This window comes from Puntigrus tetrazona, chromosome 17 (genome assembly GCF_018831695.1).
Source record: "Puntigrus tetrazona isolate hp1 chromosome 17, ASM1883169v1, whole genome shotgun sequence".
Taxonomy (NCBI): domain Eukaryota; kingdom Metazoa; phylum Chordata; class Actinopteri; order Cypriniformes; family Cyprinidae; genus Puntigrus; species Puntigrus tetrazona.
The window spans coordinates 18,265,460-18,281,716 of NC_056715.1; the positions used below are offsets into that span (position 1 = coordinate 18,265,460).

Consider the following 16,257-nt stretch of genomic DNA (forward strand, 5'->3'; position numbering starts at 1 on the left):
AGAAAAGCACTGCGTATCCTCCGAATGAGCCTCGGTGCGCAGTTCGTTTAGCTACAGCAAACACGCAGCTGCGTTTAGACGACGTGGATTTATTTGCTGAATCATTTCTTATTAGTGGAGCATGCTTGTAGATGGGGTTGGAGATCCGTCTTGGACCTGGTTGACCGTTTGCCCGGCAACATCGCTCAAAAAGTGGCTCAGTGCACCATCGCCCTAGAAATACACCTTGTATGTGAATGTGTGTTTTGCATCGTAATACGTGGCACTCACTGCAGGGGACATCTCGTGTTTCACCCCGAGGTAGAACAGTACAATATGTTCATTATAATATCCATAACCATCTAAGGAAATCAGAGAACATCATATATCAGGTTTAGGAGGCATTACAAAATTCAGTCCACTTTTACTTTCCTTTCAATGGCTTTCTTTGTTCACGACACACAAAATCGCCTATATGTCTGCATTGTGGCAGTCCAACTAAAATATGCATATGAAGCAATCTTCCTGTGGACGTACAGCACCGCAGCCTGGCGCGTCATATTGATCACATCAGGTTTGACGTCAGCATCGTTGAGGCCGAAATGCATTTTTGAAATATTCTTTTTTTTTCGCCTCAGAAAAGTCTTTGAGGGAATGAAGCACCCTGTTCGCTAGAGATATGTGCAACGAACGCATAGAGGCAGAACCGCACAATGTCGTGCTCTAAATAGCAGCGGTGCTGACTGGGAGCTGGTGCGATGCTGCAGCTTAGACGTAGCCTCGGTAATCGGTGTTTTTTGGGACTGTCAGCCCGAGCTGTGGAGTTTATGAGACGAGCACATGACTCAGCAGCTTCATAGAAGGGATGAGTCGAGGAAATACAGACACTGACATGCTGCATTATGGGGATGTGATCAGGACTCTAAAAGCCTAATTCTTTATGGTTATGACAGGAAAGAGAGAAAGTGCAGCGAGAGAACTTTTAGACGAGCGGAACATTAATACACTCGTTCGGAAGAGCGTTTTTCGGACGTCGATGTCAAGAAACCTGCCGAGAACAAAGTGTGGTGTCTACTAATTAATGAGCAAATAAAGCAAATGCCCCCAAACATCACACTATGGCATTAGGTTTATACATTTCAGGAAAATTAAGCACGCTTTCCTTTCAAATTGCCATTGTTGAAAAATTATTTTTTAAAAAAAGCATTATTTGAAGATTCATGGTAAATTTCGCACAGCCTCTCAAAAAGTGCTGAAACAAACCAAAAAAATTGAGTTGCAGTAATTTTATAATAATAGTAGAAATTATTATAATACTGTAAAACTTACTGCTTTACAGTAACTTACAAAAAACTTACAAAAAGACTTGTAGTGTTTTTGACTCATGTCTTCAAGAACAAAGCGCCCAACTCAAAAATGAATGATCAAAATAATCACATATTTAAATATATAAACATTAAAAGTTCCAACGTTAACATCGTTTAAGGATATTACGTTTTTGTGCAAGATTTATGCTAAAATGAAAAATGCTAGATTATTTGAATCACATGATTCACGTGAGAATTTTTATGCTGCATTTAACGCGTTGCATTTACATTTTAATGCACCGCAATGTTACGTTTATGAACTAGCAGGGTGCTTGACTCATCAAAATCAAGATTTAAAAAAATAAATAAAGTGCAGTCAGCTTTCAAAATCACGCATTTGACAGGCTACTTCTCATCGATTATCACGTGTTTATATATCAAATAAATAATGTGCGTGCTGTATATGAAACCTAGATTTCAAATAGATATGCTGTGTCGTTATGCCAATTCCCTTCGTCTGTTTACAGTGGTTTAATTATTAACGTAAAAGTGCTAGTTACTGTATAAGAACGAATGTAGAAAGGTCAAAGTTCCCCAGCTTTAGAAGGAAGCTGCGGCTGTCGCTATATAAAAATCCTCCGAATCTTTTATTTATGTATTCCATTTCAAAATAAGGCATATTTATATATTTTCAACATGCTTGTCAAGACAGTAATCGTTGTTCAAAGGTAAACAACAAAAATGACAAAAGCCAGTGATCATTTTGTCTGAAATATTCATGGCGATCGCGGCACAGATGTGCTCGGCGTCCTCGGGGGAAATCCGCGCCGGAAATAATCGTTAGCTTAAAAGAACGCACGTGAAAGAAGTGTTTGTGGCGTGTGTGCTGTGTTGAGCTGGGCCGTGGGTGATTGATAGAGACGCCGCTGGGATGCGGCCCGCATAAATTCTAGCCTGAACCAGAGGAGGAGGGAGGCCTGATGGGAAATGAATCACACCATAAAACACAATCCAATACCAGAGGAGGGGAGAGCGTTCAGTGCCAAACCGGACACCTATTAGCCTTCCTCTGAGGAAACTATTCAGCCCAGCATCGCGGCTTCAAATGTGGCTTAGAAAGGCGGGGACTGTTTTAAGTGCACTTTTGTGGATTAATATTTAACTTTAATCGGTCTTTGGTAATATGGTTAAGGTTAAATACAGTTAACTGTTCTGTGTCAGACTGTTAATGAATGCATTTGCCAAAATAAACTAACAATGCATTTATTAGTCCTTAATTGATTGCACAGTATGTATACTTATATACCCAAGAAAGCATTGCTACTATAAGGTAACTACCTAGTTGTTACCTAGTTATTGTAATTACTTCAATAATGTACAAGAGGAGCAGGACTGAAATGCCATCAGTTAATAAATGCTGGTTTAAAGCTAGCGAATAATATTCACAAATGATATTGATATTATATGGTATTAAAGAGCATGCTGAAATTATTACTTATATTCATTATACGTATTTTAACATAAAAGGTTTATGCAGCGTCGTTGCATCAAAGCTTTAAACAGACTAAATAAATTCGATAAGAGTGAATTATTTCTTCCGAATAGTTGGTAAGGGGCCCGAGGGACGGCCGCAGTCACACCCCCGCAGCGCTGCGGAGGACATCCCCGGCTCCGGCTCGGCTCCGGCCCCCGCTGCAGCTGTTCCTCCGCGTCACGTGACTGCAGCGCTCGCTCGGAGAGAGACCAGCTTGCAGCCAGTGGAGACTCAGAGCTCAGTGCGCTTTCCACACAGCTCAAGATCAATTATGCAACGTTCAGTTGCGCGCGACAAAAAAAAAAAATCACGTTATCACGTCATCGCAGTGTTTGATGGCAGCAGAATAACACTACCAGACCCATTTTTCGCTATTTGCATTCCTGGTGACACCGATGGTGGATCTTTTTGGTTTGGCGTCACCGCCGAACACCTCAGAGCCGATGGTGGGGCTTTATGTGTAATTGTCTGAAAGAGAATTTTACTTCCAGAACCACCTGACTTACATCCAGCCTGTTCAATTGTGAGCCATATATGAGGGAAAAGGCCTGTTCTAGTGTTTTCACGTAGTGTATTAGGCCTAAAGAAACATCTTGTTGATGAGCAGGTTGCAAACTGGCACAATAATTAACCTCACAAATTTACAGTTTACAGTTAAGGTTACATTTTATGGGATGAAACACTCAGAGGTGTCTATAGGGTGCTTGGCAATAGTTCTGGTGCAAATGTAATAATTCAGGAATCAAACAGGGAATATTAAATGACTTCATTATAATAATAATAACAACAACAATAATACTTTTAGTGAAATTGGGTATCCTATAGACAATACCATCTTTGATTGCTTTTAGTCAAAAATAAAGTTTTTATCGTCACTTCATCAACCCCAACAAAATCCTATTTATAGTTAAAGCAGACAGAAGTAGCTGCAGAATGCCATTGTATTTACCAATAAAAATACCAATGTATTTCATTTATTTTTACGACGTAACCAATCATCATTATTTGACTAGTAGATTACAGCCTTGACCAGTTTGAATTTTTTCATGCCTAAACTCGACATCATGTTAGGTGTTTTGTGTCCCACTTTTATTAGCTGTCTTTACCGAGGCTATACTCATGTCAAATGTTTATTGGTGTGGTTAGGTTCAAGAGCTGGTTAAACTCTATAGGGTCCACATTGTATTCATACGCAGCTACAGAACTCAATTACATTTAGGTCATTTAGGTGAAATATTAGCACAATGTAAAAGCTGTCTACACAGAGTAAGTACAGTGCATCTACAGAAGTTAAAGATCAAGTCTTTCTCTTTTTTGCGAGAGGGCTCATTCGTGGTTAAGAGCTGGGTTCTGTGTCTTCTTCTGTACAATACAAACTCATATATGTATCATTTCTTTAGCTCTTTTCCCATTTTCTCTTCCATTTGCCGTTACCGCTTTCTTTTTTCCACTTGCTCAGTCTGTTTGGCCTGCTCTAAGCTTGTTAGACAGAGAACAGCTTTTTTAGTGATTAGGGTTGGTCAACCGGTGAATTTTATTGGCTGGCAAATGGTCTGTATCGTATACATTTATCAGGAACAATTGGTCTGGCTAAGAGGGCTTCTCGCTTCACCTGACAGCAGTGAGAGAGAGAGAGAGAGAGAGAGAGAGATGCTCTGCTTGACAACAAATAAAAGATAACATCAAAGGAAATTATTGATTTGTCAATTCAGCAGGCTCTAATTGGAAACTATCAGCTTGCTTTTCAGTATTCCTCGGTTAATTACAGCATTAGTGTGCGTCTTTTACCAGTCATTGGATTTGATCACAATCATTAGGGCATTATGGGATTTAATTGCTCAGATGAAGATACCGCAACAGCCAACAGATAACCTATATAGTTCTCACTTAATGAAATGTTATACTGCCAGCGCTGACTGACAGACATCACCTCGCTGTGCACGTGTGTGTGTGTGTGTGTGTGTGTGTGTGTGTGTGTGTGTGTGTGTGTGTGTGTGTGTGTGTGTGTGTGTGTGTGTGTGTGTGTGTGTGTCTGTTGGAGCTCTCAAAGTAATTGCTTTCATCACACTAGAGTCAGACGTGGCCGGGTTATGCCACGAAGCTGCGATCCTGAACCGATCCGCGTAATGAAAATGTGTTTTTATCATGATCTGACACGGATAAAACCAAATATCAACCTGCATCACACTTTGAGGCCTTTGGCTTCTGGATTGTAGGGTATTTTTTTTTACGTAACCTTTTCCCATTAAAACCACTCTTTAAAAAAAAGGTTCCAAAAGCTATTCTTTTTACACAGGGATACAGAACAAGTGTTTTTGGTTCCCCAAAGAAACCTTTTTTTTTGGAAAAGTGAAAGATGGCCATTAAAGAACCTTTATTTTTAAGAGCGAACTAATAAAGCTAACAAAGGGACATTGTTCATGTTAACTAATAATTTCTTTATACAAACAAAATCTCCCGTAATCAAACACAGATCACTTGGACTGAGATATCTAGTACCAATTCTAGTCATGGCTTTCAGTGACAATCAAACAAAGACAATCTTATTTTTCATGAACTAACAAATGAATGATAATAAGATGGGCGCGTGCTTTAAAGGAGGCATTTCTTTTTATTCGTAGCTCTTGGTGTTTACTTTGGAAATCTATCAACATCAAATGAATTACACAGTACTTTGACAAACACTAATATACACTAATAACATACGGTCCCATCACCCCGGTTAACAGTCGTTAGATAAGATCATTCTTTGACATTTGTGCTATTTTTGTGTATGCACACACACACACACACACACACACACTGAAGAGATTTCCAGCGGCCATGTTCAGTGATGTGCAGGTGAGAGCAGTTGTGCATTGCAGAGTTTCTGCGCAGCCCTTCCAGGACACTGCGGTTCAATGAAATCTCAGAGGAGCGGCATGAGTGTGTGTGTGTGTGTGTGTGTGTGTGTGTGAGAGAGTACGGCAAGAAAACAAAAGATCAGGCCCGTCACTTTCATCACCATCTTTGTAAAGAAGTGGATTTAATTCACAGTATATCATCCATCTTCATTTCATTCAGTTTACACATGTACCATCCTCAAAACCACAAGGACCGGAGGCTCAGAAAGGAACAGCCCGGCGTTTTCTGCGTTCACTACATGCAAGGCCCTTTTTTTTTTCTTTTTTTTTTTTTTTACCAATATGCAAATCGATCAGGATAAAATTGCAGTGCATACGAGGTGCTGCGACATTACGCCCTCACACCGTCGTTTGCTCTCAGATGATGAAGCTCCGGGGGGAGGAGAAACTGCAACAAAAAAAAAACGAAACACCCTATGCGTTTTGTGATTCGTGTACCTGCGGTAACGGCGTCCCATGCTAGCGCGTCCGGTCATCTCAGGCCTGCAAACAAGACAACGTTTCGTCGGTTTGGACCGCAGCGGAGACATCCCGGCGTGCGCAATGCATCTCAAGAGTCTCTCCGTCTGCGGGGTCTGCAGCGCCGCGTCGCCTGATGTATGCCACATCGCAGCATGCAGAATTACATTCATACATAACCCAATCATTTTGTCATTTAGCAGGAGCTCTAAAAACCCCAGGTCGGCTCTTGCAGAAAATGCACGGGAGAGAATGAGAGAGAGAGAGAGAGGGGAGGGGAGACTGCAGTACATATAAGGCAAGAGAGATACCAGTTCATGTTTTATTAAAGCTTTGCTCTGTCAGGTCCAGTACAGTCCTTCGGCTCTGGGCTTTCATTTCTCAGTAAGGACCACAAAGTTGTAAAAATCTCAGGAGTCCTGGAATGCTTATCCAAGGCGAGAGGAATAACTGACAGAAAAGGGAAGATCGCACCGTACAGCCAAGCCATTTTGTTCCCGTCCCCACCAGCCCGCCCCCTTCTCATAACACCAAACGTCCATCGTCCCAGGGGTCATCCCGTCAGGCTCCATCCGGGACGGTCCGTCACAAACTGTCCTTTATCCTCGGTGACCTTCAAGACGTGTCAGTTTTTAAGCATCTGCGGGGGTTGGGGGCGGTGGGTGGGGTGGGGGGTTGACATATCAATACTCGAGCGAATGCCGCATAAGATTTCATCCCCCGAAATTCTCTTGAATATAAGTTCTTAAACATGCAATACTTTCCCTTCAAGCTCAGAAGTGCAGAGAACATCTCCTCTCTGTGCACGCATTTGCTTGTCATAAATACATGGTGGCATAATCATAAAGAACCATTCAAAGAGGAGAAACAAAATGACATCTTGACGATAATGCACCGGGGCTCTGCTTCTGAGCGAAGCCTCGAACCAGCGTGAAGTGAAAGCGCGCGCCCGCTCGAGAGCGGAAGAGATGCGGCAGGCGTGGGCTTTTCACTTAACAGTACGTGAATCCCAAAACAAACTACACGGGTGGAAAGAAAAAGAAAAAAAAACAGCCCCAGAGCACAAAACATTGCTGAAACGCTGTTCCGTCGTGTGTTAGCGAGCAAAGACGGCTGTCCTGCGTGGAAAAGACCAGCGCTTTATTCCCCACCTGGCCGTTTTTTTTTTTTTTTTTTTCCCAAACGAAAGAGAAGCGACAACGCGTTGTGCCATTTTCAGTTCATTTACAGCAAATAGAGCTAAAGCAGGTCTGGACGCGGTGAGCATAATTCAAGCAATAAATCTGCTTTATGGATATGGTTATATTCTTCAGAATAGATTCTATATGTATATATGCATATATTTATATACAGGTATGGCACTTGATTACACTTAAGCGCGATTAAAACACGTCACAAATGAAAGCAGAGGGCGCTTTGGTGTCGAAATTAAGGAAATCGTCACAGACTTTAAGCGTTTGCAGCAAATTCACCCCTGCGCACGCACACACGCACGCGCACGCACACACACACACACACACACACACACACAAGGACGCGACAGCAGATTTGGAGCTCATCACATAGCCTACGTTAAGGTCAATGGTGCGGTACAGGCAACCAAAAAGAAAGAAACCGCAGCGGAAGCGATAGTGTTTGATAGCTACATGAAATATTGTGGCTCGAGACTCTCCCGATGTGCGATATTATGTCAGCATCACGTTCACTTTTTAGTGCAAGACGCCTTTACTCCCTTCAAGTACAGTAGAGCAGCTGGTTCGGTCACACTTCACATGTCAGTGCTCATGTCACAGCAGTCGTCGTGGAGCCGCTTGGAGTTTAGCGCGATGAATCATAAAGCATGCATTGTGCGCGCGCGGCACGGACAGTGTCATGTCAAGTGTCACCGCAGCTTTTTAGAGAGGCAATACGCATTCAGGTATCAGCATCTGCTCTTTGTGTACGTCTCAGAGTACAAACGTTGCTAAAAAGTCGCATTAATTATTCAGTAGTGAACCGCTTTACAAACGCGTCTGTCGTCCGCGGTTGCCAGTGGAGTCTTTAAAACAGTAACAAAAAAGTCCTACCCCGTGTTCTTGCAATTCATGAACCTTACGTGGCGACGGCACTCGTCCACGGTCTCGATCTCGGCGGCGCGCGGGCTTCGGGTTCTCGTTACGCGCCCGTTACACGTAGGCGGAGTCACTGGACTGAGTGCGGCCGAAATTGGGCATACTCATCCGGGGCAAATCCTTGTTCCGGATCTCGTAGATGGACTTCCTGCGGGCCCTCACGCCCCTCACGGCCGTTTTGATCTTCCTCCAGCCCAAGTGATTGAGCTCGGCCAGATTGAGGACCACGCAGAAGCCGCTGACCGCGAACATGAAGACGAGGAACACGGTTTTCTCCGTGGGCCTGGAGACGTAACACTCCACCTCCTTGATGCACGGGTATCGATCGCACTCGTACACGGCGGGCACGTTGAATCCGTACAAGAAATACTGGCCCACCAGGAAGCCGATTTCCAGAGCGTTTCTGAACACCACCTGGATGATGTAAAACCGGGAAATGCCCTCCTGCCGCCGCATTTTGGACTTGGCCGGTTTCGTGCCCGAGCTGGCCATTTCTTTGGCCTCCAGGCAGTCGGGCTCGGCTTCTTTGGTGGAGTTCTCCGTGTTCTGCAGTACTCCGTTCATGATGGTGTTCTTGATCTTTTGGTTCTTGGCCTCCTCTCGCTTCAGGGAATCCTGCTCCTTGTTATCCAGCGTGAGGAGGACGGTGGCGGTGGAGTAGCGTCGCTCCTTCTGCTTGGCCGACTGGTGGACCGAGTACGTGATGAAGCAGAGACTCGGCGTGCAGACCATTATGATCTGGAAGACCCAATATCTGATGTGAGATATGGGGAACGCTTTGTCGTAGCACGCCTGGTTGCAGCCCGGCTGCAAGGCGTTACAGACAAACATGGTCTGCTCGTCGTCATACACCGTCTCTCCCACTATAGCTACGATTAGGATCCGGAAGATCACCACCACGGTGAGCAGGATCCTAAAGAACAAGCACACAGAAACATAAACGTGTCAATTATACGCGGGGGAGCTGTCCGGTGCTGAAACCGGGGCTGCGCTTCTTTGCGTTCTTCACGTTCTCACCGAGTGCTGCGTATGGATTATGCAGATTACACACTCGGTACTGTATCGCCAAAGCAATGAAATACAAAGCAGACACAAATAAATAGGAAAAAGTTCACTAGTAAGGGTAGGACGATGCCCGGTGCATTCTCAACCACATTTCAGTTAACGAAAAACGCACATCTGGCAAAAGCGCGTATTTGCCTCAAAGGGTGGCTTCAAATAAAGCGATAAAACACCTGACACAAATACATTCACAAGCGGCGTGTTTCGTATCGATAGAGGGTTATTAGGGAGCTGAATAAACACAGGTGCGTTCGATGCGTTTGGCTGCGATATTACATAAATGCGTTTTTTTTTTTATTTTGTTCTATTTTCTACGGTCTTTGAAGAAGGTGTAATAGGCGGTGACGCCTTTTTTTTGTGCACACCTGGCAAGAAGCTTCGCCTGCGTTCAAACGTGGCTTGAAATGAAGCAAAAGCGTTCAAACACACCACGAAACAAACAAAGCTGTCGATGTTAAGCGTCGTTTGAATTAAAGGGTGCTGTCCGGTGCTGAAACCCTTCGCTATCGAAAGGATTGCATTGCATTTTTTTATGTAATATTTTTTGTCAGGTCGTGTTTGTTTGCTATCCTTACGCTATACTGTATTTTAAAGGGGGGAATGGGCGACTGCACCCGACCGAAACGAGCTGAATCTCGGCGTCAGATGCACTGACATTAGCTCTTACCTTCCGATCATAGTGGAGTGCTGCTGAACAGCAGCCTCCAAGAGCCTCTCTAGTATGGTCCATTCCCCCATCGCTGCTCATCCGCAGACTCTGCTCCAAATCCAGGGAAAAGCGTGGATATTTCCTCCCGCTGTCCGCCGTTACGAGCTGCGCCAGCTGTGGCAGTGCTGATGCTGGAAGATGCCACGCTTCTCCTCGTCTTCCAGTCTGGAGTGGAGTCATGTGAGCCCTCCTATCTTCGATCTCCACATCAGATTGATGGTGTGGGTGGAGGGCGGCGGGCTTTAATATGGCTTCAGTGCCGTGGAGAGCCCTGCTGCGTCATGTGGGGCTTTATCGCGAGCTGCCAAAACGCGCGGCTTTCATATGTGTGATGATGAAGGTGAAGGTGATGATGATGATGATGATGATGATGATGATGATGTTCATGCGCTGGGAATGAAGCCGGATTCTTTCCGGGGATGCTGAACTCGTGTCATGGCGAGGAGAGCGGAGGTGACCTCCACCTTTTTTTTTTTTTTGGGGGCTTGAGGTTCATACTTGTTGCTGCGTGTAATGGAAAGACGACACAGCTGTCGGAGCGCAAACGTCCTTGAGGAGAGCCAGGACCTTCAGCTCCGCCCTGTTCACGTGAAGCAGCTCTGGACACAGTGAGGCGAAAGCGTCAGCTGATGCTCTGTTTAAGTAAAGACACTTTTGACCCCGCCCATCGGACGCTGGTAGACATGCGCAGTTCCGCCAAACTATCTTTTTTTTTTTGCAGTTTGACTATTTTAAGGGACTACAGTGTCCCCGAAGACATTTGTTCACTTTGACAAACACGGTGTCACAATATTTCGTGTCTTGGCGTTTTAACATTTTATCAATTATCGCCCCAAGTCTTAGGGATAGCACTCTTGGTGTGCCATTTGCATTTATAGGATGCATTTTAAAAATCATTTCGCTAATGCACTACACACGTTTTATCTTGTAACCGTGGTAATAGCGTCTGTTAAAAATGCTGCATTGGTAACTTTCTGAGAACGACCTTCCATCAAAATGCTATTCTGGTAGCTTCGTTCAATTGTTGGATGGAGACGTCATATATTAAACATGTTCAAGCAAAGTATGGCACAGCAAAAAATTATTATATCGACAGATATTCCCACACTGTGCGCATGAAGAAAAAAACACCTGAATCTTTGTACGAAGCTGGCAAAACTAGACCAGTCCAAGAAAAGTTCCTTAATAAAATAAAAACGTCAGGTTTCAAAGCGCTCCCATCAGGAAGAGGAAGAGATGAACAGCTCAGCAAGAGAGAGAACAGGCTGTACATGTCATGAATCTGTCTTGAATATTCAGTAAAACTACTGACCGTGCAAGAAAAACGGCGCTAGACCCAAGAAGTCACATGCTTCGTTCAGACATCAATGTCAGTAAATCACGTTTTACAAATGCACCAAAATGCTGCTCTTTTTCAAACAATCATCAGAATATCGGGCGTGAATCCACACACGCTCAGTCAGGAGGACGGTTCTGTACGTGTGAGGGTTAAACGAGGAACGCAGTGTGGGGTTTATCACATATGGCAGAAGCGCAGAGAGGCATTCAGGCCTTTTTCCATCCTTGATCTCAAACACAAATGAAATATTTAGAAACTGAGTCCAACCACGGCGGCTGTCGAATGTGCTTCCTCCACCGCATGCCGCGAGGCAGCCCTGTGTGTATGGCCCCGTGCTGCCAGCACAAACTTGAAATTAAAACCAGGCAATTTTGGCTGGTGAAGGTTCCCCTCAGGACTGCTGGGAGGAAAAAAGAGGAAGACAGACACGCACACAGAGACAGACGGAGAGGGAGAGAGAGAGAGAGAGATAGGCTGTGCACACACAGGAACTTGTGCAGTCAACACAGTATTAACAATCTAATAACTAGATAGATAAGACTGAAGGACGGACGGACAGACGACAGATGGACGAGTTAGGCAGACGGAAAAACCAAGGATGGACAGACAGACAGACAGATGGATGGATGGACAGACAGACAGATAGATGGACAGACAGACAGACAGGTGGACGGACAGACATGGAAAGACAGAAAAAAATGGAGGATGGACAGACAAAATAAACAGATGGACAAATGAAGGATGGACAGACAGACAGATAGACAGATGGATGGACAGACAGACAGATAGACAGATGGAGGATGGACAGACAAGATAGACGGACAGATGGACAAATGAAGGATGGACAGACAGACAGATGGACTAATAGAGGACGGACAGACAGACAGGTGGACGGACAGACATGGAAAGAGAAAAAAATGGAGGATGGACAGACAAGATAGACAGACAGATGGACAGACAGACAGACAGATGGACAGAGAGACAGACAGGTGGACGGACAGACATGGAAAGACAGAAAAAAATGGAGGATGGACAGACAAAATAGACAGACAGATGGACAAATGAAGGATGGACAGACAGACAGATGGACAGAGAGACAGACATGGAAAGACAGAAAAAAATGGAGGATGGACAGACAAGATAGACAGACAGACAGATAGATGGACAGACAGATAGAAGGACAGACAGACAGAAGGACAGACAGACAGATAGATGGACAGACAGACAGATAGATGGATGGACAGACGGATGCACAGACAGACAGATAGATGGACAGACAGACAGATAGATGGATGGACAGACAGACAGATGGACAGAGAGACAGACAGGTGGACGGACAGACATGGAAAGACAGAAATAAATGGAGGATGGACAGACAAAATAGACAGACAGATGGACAAATGAAGGATGGACAGACAGACAGATGGACAGAGAGACAGACATGGAAAGACAGAAAAAAATGGAGGATGGACAGACAAGATAGACAGACAGACAGATAGATGGACAGACAGATAGAAGGACAGACAGACAGAAGGACAGACAGACAGATAGATGGACAGACAGACAGATAGATGGATGGACAGACGGATGCACAGACAGACAGATAGATGGACAGACAGACAGATAGATGGATGGACAGACAGACAGATGGACAGAGAGACAGACAGGTGGACGGACAGACATGGAAAGACAGAAATAAATGGAGGATGGACAGACAAAATAGACAGACAGATGGACAAATGAAGGATGGACAGATAGAAGGACAGACAGATAGACAGACAGACAGATAGAAGGACAGACAGATAGAAGGACAGACAGACAGATAGATGGACAGACAGACAGATGGACAGAGAGACAGACAGGTGGACGGACAGACATGGAAAGACAGAAATAAATGGAGGATGGACAGACAAAATAGACAGACAGATGGACAAATGAAGGATGGACAGATAGAAGGACAGACAGATAGATGGACAGACAGATAGATGGACAGACAGACAGATAGAAGGACAGACAGACTGTGAGACTCTGGTCCTGCAGAGGGCGGCACTGAGCGAGCTGCTGGAGATCTGAAGGTTTCTCTGGTTACTCTGCTTGGATCTGCAGTTCCTGACGGTTCAGTTCCTGCCGTCTCTCTAATCTGACACCACAGTCAGTCTCCAGTTACTGCTTCCATACAAACTCAGCACAATCCCGTGTGAACTCACATTTCCTCTTATATCCTGAACCTGCGGATGAAAGCCAGCTCCGATTCTTCAGACACGAGACTAAACATGTCCCTTAACCCGCCAGCAGATTTAAAAATAGCAGCATTTCCACTTTAATATTCATCAGAGATGATTATTATTCTCGGCACAGATGTACCATTTCATCATCACTCCTAAAACAAGCCGCCCTCAGAGCGTCGCTCAGCACTTGAACATCAAACTTAAGAAAAACTCATTTTGGTAAGACTTTACTCAAGTGATCGGCTCTCACTATTAACTAGTTGCTTATGACTAGCATAATAGCTGCCCTAATTCTGAAGATCTTTTAATCCGTCCCTATACCAAAAATTAACTCCCCTAATAAATACAAACAGGTAGGAATCAGGAGTTTATGGAGGCAAAAGTTAATTTTTTTATTTCAAGAAACAAACATTTAGTCAAGTTTTAGTTAAAGCTGCAGTGCATGGAGCCGAAAATCAGTTTATTCATTAATGCGTGAGACACCGTTCAGAGAATAATCCACAATAATGCGTTGATACAAACTCACACTTCAGCTCATTCTTGACCTGGAAAGGACCTGGTTTTGAAGAACTGCATCTTGCGTCCTCTCTAAAGAAGAGAGGTTAACAAACTCTTCTTGTAATGCAAGTGTACTGTATTTCAACACCGTAAACTCAGACATCGGTGGCAGAACATAATCATTTTCTATATTCAAACAGCCCAGGAGAAACAAAGGAAGCAAAAAAAAGCATCTGTAAGGCTTTAAGCATCACGTTCTAGTCACAGAGAATCAAAGGCACAGTTCACGTAGATTATTAATACAGCTGAAGTGAGGCCGAGCTGTCGCTCTCAGCACAGTGCTTTGCCGTGCCGCATGTTCAGGGCACACTTCCTGCCCAGATTGGCTCCCTCCATCAGCAGGTCAGCGAGCCGGTCCAGACCCAGGCAGACGGTGAGGGGGGCGACGAGGCCGTACAGACCCCCCAGCATGATGCTCAAGGGCCAGCCGAGAAGCAGCAGCACCAGCAGCCAGACGATGCCCCAGATACACGAGCCGCACGACATCCTGCGCTACGGGAACACCAAACACAGCCTTTTAACATTTCATTCACACACTGCTCTTTTTTTTTTCAAACTTCACCAAGCTGCGCTGTTCTCCAGAGGAAGACTTTGGGTTTTAATCAGGATGCACACCTGCCTTCAGAATATTAATACGTCACTCCCTTAAAGGAACAGTGCACCCGAGAAATGAACATTTGCAGAAATCTAAAACACATCTACCTCTTGGATGGCCCGGGAGCGTTCCCTCTAGCATTGCATCAGTGTCTCATCAACATACAGTGAATGGGTGCCGTCAAGCTGCCCGGGCTCTTATTCTGACGGCACCCATTCACTGCAGAGCATCCATCGACGAGCAAGCGATGCGATGCTACATTTCTCCAAACCTCGATTAAGACACTTTTAAAGAGATGAGCAAACTCCTTCAGGATGAAAACCAGCTTTTAAAGAGATGACAACATTTCCTGCAACACTGATGGCGAGCAAGTGCAATAAAAATAATTCAAAGTAATTCATCTGATGATCTGTTGAATAAAATCGTTTAGTGCATTAACTAATTAAACAACAGGACTTTACAACTGTGTCAGTAAATGCTGAAATGAACATTACTTGAGATTATTAAATACTGCAGAAGCATTTTTTGTCCGTTCAAGTTGAACCTTTAAGTGTAAAACTTAAGTTTTTTTTTTGTCTTGAATCTGACATTTGAGAATGAAAACGTGTCATTTAGTTTGATTAATTTCAGTCGATTACAGACGCACTAAAATATATATTTAAGTGCAACAGCATTACCTTCATGCATCTTCTCCTTCATGAGAGTAAGAAGTGGCACATCTTGCCCCGCTCCACGTTTTTGTATTTAACCCAGTAACTGTTTTTACATTATTCATTTATTTTTAAAGCAACGCCAAAGGAAAAAGAAACCAAACGGGGCATTTCATTTTTTTTTGATGCACTAAACGGTTTAAAGCCATTAAAAAAAAAGTGAATGAGACATGTGACCAGCGTGCGGTCTGTCAGACAGTAAAAACCACGGCTGGATTGAGGAAATCACACCATCACGCTCTGCTCCTGTGCTTTCGTTTTAATGTCCAGCTATTAATGAGAGCATTTACAAAAATCCTGCAAGCTGGTGAAACACTACATAGGGCACACTCTTTAAAGCCACATCAAATGTTAAATGACACCGAGCAAACACTGCTAGTCTTCAACCTGTGAAAATGAAAGGACTTACTGGCAGAGAGCGTTGAGTTGCGTAAGAATTCTTCTCGAAAGATCTGTTAATGTTTCGTGGAGTTGCTGCCGACAGACGCCAGAGACCCCGATGAAGCCGTGTTTCCAGCGGTCGCTCACAGCTCTGGCAGCGTTCAGGAACGGCTGGAGAAAGACGTCTTTCACGAGTTACACAAGCGACACATTCATGTGATCTACACTCAGATATGTGCTCAAGTTCACCGTTTATAGGACAGGGAAATTACCATCAGACAAAGCTTTAAAAAATAAATTATTCAACTTAAATAAAAGAATTATTACTGAAACATTAAAATGACATTATTTTAATTTATTAATAATTATTTTTAAATAATTT

General features: G+C 44.0%; 1 protein-coding gene and 1 long non-coding RNA gene across 2 annotated transcripts; both read right to left on the bottom strand.

The window, feature by feature from the left end:
* Positions 1-5,411: 5,411 nt before the first annotated feature.
* Positions 5,412-10,667, bottom strand: LOC122361452 (gap junction delta-2 protein-like). The gene is made up of 2 exons (XM_043262205.1): positions 10,023-10,667; positions 5,412-9,206 (listed from the first exon to the last, which is right to left on the bottom strand). Exons 1-2 carry the CDS (start codon positions 10,091-10,093, stop codon positions 8,348-8,350), a joined length of 930 nt encoding a protein of 309 aa, XP_043118140.1. The 5' UTR covers positions 10,094-10,667; the 3' UTR covers positions 5,412-8,347.
* Positions 10,668-13,998: 3,331 nt separating this feature from the next.
* LOC122361613 lies at positions 13,999-16,107 on the bottom strand. Its single transcript, XR_006252985.1, has 2 exons — positions 15,904-16,107; positions 13,999-14,681 (listed from the first exon to the last, which is right to left on the bottom strand). It is a non-coding gene; the product is annotated as an uncharacterized LOC122361613 (long non-coding RNA).
* Positions 16,108-16,257: the final 150 nt, after the last annotated feature.

What these genes read in the sequence shown, in the direction of transcription:
- LOC122361452 (XM_043262205.1), bottom strand. Translation starts at nt 10,093, where the DNA reads ATGGGGGAATGGACCATACTAGAGAGGCTCTTGGAGGCTGCTGTTCAG. An exon ending in CACTCCACTATGATCGGAAG is followed by an intron (nt 9,207 to 10,022) that starts GTAAGAGCTAAT and finishes CTTGTTCTTTAG; the next exon opens with GATCCTGCTCACCGTGGTGG.